At 45.5% G+C, this 6,000-nt stretch overlaps 1 protein-coding gene across 1 annotated transcript; it reads right to left on the bottom strand.

Annotated features, from left to right (window-relative positions):
• Positions 1-640: 640 nt before the first annotated feature.
• LOC125522900 (benzyl alcohol O-benzoyltransferase-like) lies at positions 641-2,562 on the bottom strand. The gene is made up of 2 exons (XM_048687945.1): positions 1,941-2,562; positions 641-1,747 (listed from the first exon to the last, which is right to left on the bottom strand). Exons 1-2 carry the CDS (start codon positions 2,379-2,381, stop codon positions 818-820), a joined length of 1,371 nt encoding a protein of 456 aa, XP_048543902.1. The 5' UTR covers positions 2,382-2,562; the 3' UTR covers positions 641-817.
• Between the last annotated feature and the right edge of the window lie 3,438 nt (positions 2,563-6,000).

Here is a 6,000-nt window from a genome sequence, read left to right as displayed (position 1 = left end):
GATCGTCGGTATCCCAATACCTCGTTCAATCTCGTTACCGGCAAGTCACTTTACTCGTACCGTAATGCATGATCCCGTGACCAGACACTTGGTCACTTTGAGCTCATTATGATGATGCATTACCGAGTGGGCCCAGTGATACCTCTCCGTCATACGGAGTGACAAATCCCAGTCTTGATCCGTGTCAACCCAACAGACACTTTCGGAGATACCCGTAGTCTACCTTTATAGTCACCCAGTTACGTTGTGACGTTTGGTATACCCAAAGCACTCCTACGGTATCCGGGAGTTACACGATCTCATGGTCTAAGGAAAGGATGCTTGACATTGGAAAAACTCTAGCAAACGAACTATACGATCTTGTGCTATGTTTAGGATTGGGTCTTGTCCATCACATCATTCTCCTAATGATGTGATCTCGGTATCAATGACATCCAATGTCCATAGTCAGGAAACCATGACTATCTGTTGATCAACGAGCTAGTCAACTAGAGGCTTACTAGGGACATGTTGGTGTCTATTATTCACACATGTATTACGATTTCCGGATAACACAATTATAGCATGAATAAAGACAATTATCATGAACAAGGAAATATAATAATAATGCTTTTATTATTGCCTCTAGGGCATATTTCCAACAAAGCCGTCATGGCTATCTTTATTAATTATTTAAATCATACTTACATTGTTTGCTAAAGAAGAAAGTGACTAAACGCAGAAGCATGTAGTCGGTCGAGATTTCAGGTACAAGCACTCATTTTGATGGTCAATTGAAACCGTGTTACCAGATGATGATTCAAACTCAGATTGCAGATCACATCTTGGAAAACGTGCCAGCCGATGCCGGGCGCATGAGCTTGCCCATCTCGTTAACGAACTTGTCCATGGTGGGGCCAGGCATGCACACGGGGACTGAGATACCCTCCTCGCCCATGGCATTCCTTACAGCAATGAAGAAGCTGCCGACGCCTGGTATGTCGACGACTCCGCCCTTCGTCGGACCGGCATACACCGGATTGCCCCAGCCGAAGTCAAGGTCGCGGATTCCAACCTTGCTGACGTCCGACACGAGGTAGGTGTGTGCCACCGCAAAGTGTGGCCGCCCGCGTTGTGCCATGAGCGCTGCCACGGAGAGGATGTACTCCACATCCACCTCCCGCTTCGCCTTCATCACCAGCTCCACGGCATAGCTCACAGGGTTGGCGAGCAAGTCACCGGCCGTGGAGATGGCGACCGGGGAAGCGAAGGCGTTGCCATAGTAGCCGACGGGGATGATAGTGTCTTTTTTGCCACGGATGTTGACGGTACAGATCATCCTCATTTCCTCGTCGGCATGGGGGGCCAGAGCTGTCGTGCGGCACCTCCACAGGCACCCCGTGATGACCTCGAAGTTGGTAGCTTCGCGGCTGAGAGCCGACGGGAGGTGGGATCGGATGGCGGAGATCTCCCGCCACCCAATGAAGAAGGAGCGGTGCACCATGAATTCAAAGGGCACGATGGCGTCATTCATGTCCATCACATCATCGTACTCACGGTGCGCAAAACGCGGTGGGAGTAGTACATCATCGTTCAGCAGCGGCGCCTGCAGCAGCTCGCGCCCCCACACCGGCTGCACTGTTGGCGCCGGCGCACCCCGAGCCAGCTCCGCGATAGCACCCAGGAGCTGCACCATCCCCGCCGCATCTGCCATCGTGTGCTGTACCCTCACAGCCATGACGAAGCCGCCGCAAGCGAGCCGTGTCACCTGCATGCATGCAGGCGGCTCAGTATTGGATGACACGTTATATAGTTAGGGTACATTTTAGATGGATTTTAAAAGTCTCAGCCGATTCTGAAAATTGCATTATTTTCCTGTTTATAATCCAGTGCATTTTTTGTGAAAAGTCTCGACTGTTTTTTTTTAGGTTTATCAACGCGGAAAGTTGAGGAAAGCATACCTGGAAAAGGAGGAGCGGGCAGTCGAGGATACCGCAGGAGCCGGGGACGTCGAATAGGAGCTCGTCGAGGCACGGGAAGGGCGGCCCCAGGGCCGCATCAAACTGGTCGAGGCAGACGTCGGCATCAGCCTCGACGAACAGCACGCCCTCGCCGGTGCAGTCGACGGTGAGCTTGCGGCCCTCGAGCTCCCTCAGCCGCCCCGCGAACGGGTAGTAGTGCACGAGCACCGCCGCTATGGCGCCGCGTAGTACAGGCGCAGGGTCGTCGTCCCGGCCGTCATGCTGCCGAAAGAAGTGGATGATGGGGACCTGAAAGCGAAGCCCGTCCTGGTCGTCGATGTCGGAGAGCCTCTTCAGCTCCCGCGGCGTAGGGGCCGCGGGCGGCACAAGCACCGCAAGCTTCCTCCTCACGGTGAACTCCAACGCTGACGAGCTGGCCATGCCTATGCACTTGTGAGTATGTATGAGGAGGTAAACAGGAAGGTTGTTATTTGTAGGTCATCTACAGACATATAACAAGAAAAGTCTAATCTTTTCTTTTTTGAGATAAACAAGAAAATCTAATCAAGCACTATGCCTCATATTCCTATGCTGAAAATGATAAGATGAGCATGCCAGTTTAGTACGATTCTCACACCTAAAATTAACCTGTGCAATTCTCAAAACAAAAAATACCAGCTTGGTCCACGAAGCAAAACGCCTTTTTGCTTCTGACTTGTGCGTGATGTTAGAGACGGACTGCTCGTCCGCCCTAGCTATAGCCATGAAAATGAGAGAGAAAGGGACTGTACGTTTGCTTGTGATGTTAATTAGATACAGACTGCTCATCTACCATTGCTATGGACACGATCATGTGCAAAGGATGATATCCCGTCAGAATACTGCTGCATCAAATTTGTCGCATATGGCGCGCGCGCGCGCGTGTGTGTGAGAGAGAGATTGAATATATCAAATTCTACTGTATCACACTGAATTTTAGAATAGATAGAAGCTACATGGAAGGATTTGTACCATGTAGGGGTGGGGCAAACAACCAACCCCCTTATCACTTTTGCTTTTGATTTTCAATCTTCTATATCTTTTGAATCAAAATTCTAAATTAAGTTTGGTTTGCATATTCGAGTTTCTGGTGACGAGGGCTTTCAAATAACATTCATTTTGAATACGTTTTGATGAATTTCAAAATTTCGCTAAGTTTTAACTTTTGAAACTTAGTAGGAGCAACCGACAAAATCGTCCGACAAAATCATAAGTTTTAACTTTCAGTTTTGAAACTTAGTACAAGCGTCCGACAAAATCATAAGTTTCCGAACCTACGAGCAACAAAATCGTAAGTTTCAGAAGCAATAACTTAAACCTTGTTTATCCTTTGTGCAAGATCCAGCGACTTTGCAGATCGTGAGGCAATAGAGTTGCTTGCACGACTGGGTAGATGCGTGCCTCCACCAATTTCTAAGAATCTAGACGAATGTCTAGTTTGGGCTTGTGCCCAAAACTAGAGAAAAGTGTTATACTGGGGCGGGCGAAAAATGTAAATGGCACATGCATCGTGCAAATGCATAGCAATGGCTTAATGTTTGGCAACAAATGCAAGCAATCTGGGATAAGTATCGATATCACATATTTTTCTGTAGTACAAAGCAATCCAACGACAACAACATACTGTCGTATGTGGCGTGCACGACTAGACTTAATGCATGGATCTGATTGAACCTATCGACAAGCTATGTCCTTTTCTCAATCAATGGCTTCGCTCCTATGATTACTACATGATTCTTTTAAAAAAATTAAAGGGGAATATATTAATATCACGCAGATACCAATTACACCCAGCCTCTGCACCTACAAAATGTTGTAATGACATCCAGGATGCACACAGCCAAAGAAAAAAATAGAAGAGAAAGGAAAAAACAAAGGTCCCACCACGGTGATCGACTTATCTCAGTAGCCGCACACAAACCACCACCAAATTCAACACTCGGAAAACATAAAAGGTCTTCAAAAGCAACGCCTCCAAGAAGGAAACAATGCACAAGCACCATCTTTGCTTGATCCAGGATGTTAGGTTTTCACCTGGAATAAGTCCGAGCTCTCAAAACAATTCCTTCAGCAAGGAAATTGCCCACAACCAATGAGGGCCAGACCTTAGGTTTTCACCTTGAAAGTCACGGCTCGGTACTCGAGGAGCACCACCAAAAATGAATTCCTCTGGCGCTGCCGCCCCCACTTGACACTGTTGCTCCTGAGAGTTAGCAAACACCTAGCTGACTCCATCGCCTCGAAGGCTCAATCCAAAACAAAGAACCTCAAAGAGTGCCCCAATATTTCTACCGGGGAAACAGAAGACGAGAACGTGCATCACCCCCTATGCATAGATTACCCCAATGTCACCCCGGGAATCAACGAGTTAAGTGCCAAAACATATATCAAGTGAATCAATATGATACCCCATTGTCACCACGAGTATTCATATGCAAGATATATATCAAGTGCTCTCAAATCCATAAAAGTATTCAATCCGATGACAATGAAATCTCGAAGGGAAAAACTCAATTCATCACAACAAGATAGAGAGGGGAAAACACCATATGATCCGACAATATTAACAAAGCCCGCAATACATCAAGATCGTGACATCTCAAGAACACGAGAGAGAGAGAGAGAGAGAGAGAGAGATTAAACACATAGCTACTGGTACAAACCCTCAGCCCCGAGGGTGGATTACTCCCTCCTCATCGTGGTGGCCGTCGGGATGATGAAGATGGCCACCGGTTATGATTTCCCCCTCCGTCGGAGTGCCGGAACGGGGTCTAGATTGGTTTTCGGTGGCTACAGTGGCTTGCGGCAGCGGAACTTCTAATCTAGGGTTTCCCCGAGGGTTTTTGGAATATTTGGGAATTTATAGGGTGAAGTGGGGGTGCGGGATGCACCGAGGTGGGCACAACCCACCTGGGCGAGTCTCTTGGTCCAAAACAATCCACAAGAAGTTTCACGGTGTTTGGACTCGGTTTGATATTAATTTCCTGCGATGTAAAAAAAAGAAAAAACTAGCAACTGGCATTGGGCAATGGGTCAACAGGTTAGTCTAAAAAATGATATAAAGTTGCTATAAAATGATTGTAGAATATCCAAGAATGATAATATAACAACATGAATACTTCATAAATTATAGATACGCTGGAGACGTATCAGTATCCCCAAGCTCAATTCCTACTCGTCCTCGAGTAGGTAAATGATAAAAGAAATAATTTATGAAGTGTGAATACTAGCAAAGTGCACAAGTTTGATCAATGATAATTTCGATCACTTTTCCTAGCATCATAACATCAATTTTTTTTCTCATAAAATTTCTTCTCATGTTAAAGTAGCAACCAATTCACATGTTAAGGTTCGAACAATGAATTCTCTTGAAACTCAACAATCTATGTTCTCAATCACCAAGCAATTGCAATTCAACTTATTCAACAGAGTCTAAGTAAGAGCTCCACATACTCAAGCATCATATAGTCTTCTATGATTACTAACACTCACCGCATACACATGAGCAGAACGTTTCAACCGGACACATAGAAAGATCGGGGCTTATAATTTCTCCTCCCAACGTATTCACCTCAAGGGTGATGTCAATAATAATAACAGATGCTACCCATATCCAACTAGATATATGTGCCTAGATATTTCCTCACCACATAATGCTTGCCAAAAGAGAAAAATAAAAAGGAATAGAGAGAAAAACTTTGACTTTTTGTTTGTATGCTCAACCCCTTAGTGCAAAGGAACGTCACGTTATATTGCCCCTTATGATAGCAACCTTTATTATGCAGTCCGTCGCTTTTATTCTTTGCCATCACAAGTTCGTACAACGCTCAATTTTCTCTTACACAATATGATCTAACACTTTTTATAACCAATTTTATTGCCTTATTGCACTGATAACAACTTACTTGAAGGATCTTGCTAAATACTTAGGTAGGTATGGTGGACTCTTGAAAATAAGATTTTGGTTTAAGGGTTTTTGCAAGCACCACATGTTGAAGGATCTATGACAATATAACTTTTA

Source organism: Triticum urartu, chromosome 7 (assembly GCF_003073215.2).
Source record: "Triticum urartu cultivar G1812 chromosome 7, Tu2.1, whole genome shotgun sequence".
Lineage (NCBI taxonomy): Eukaryota > Viridiplantae > Streptophyta > Magnoliopsida > Poales > Poaceae > Triticum > Triticum urartu.
The sequence above is the reverse complement of the archived record's forward strand: the minus strand, read 5'-3'. Positions and strand labels throughout refer to the sequence as shown.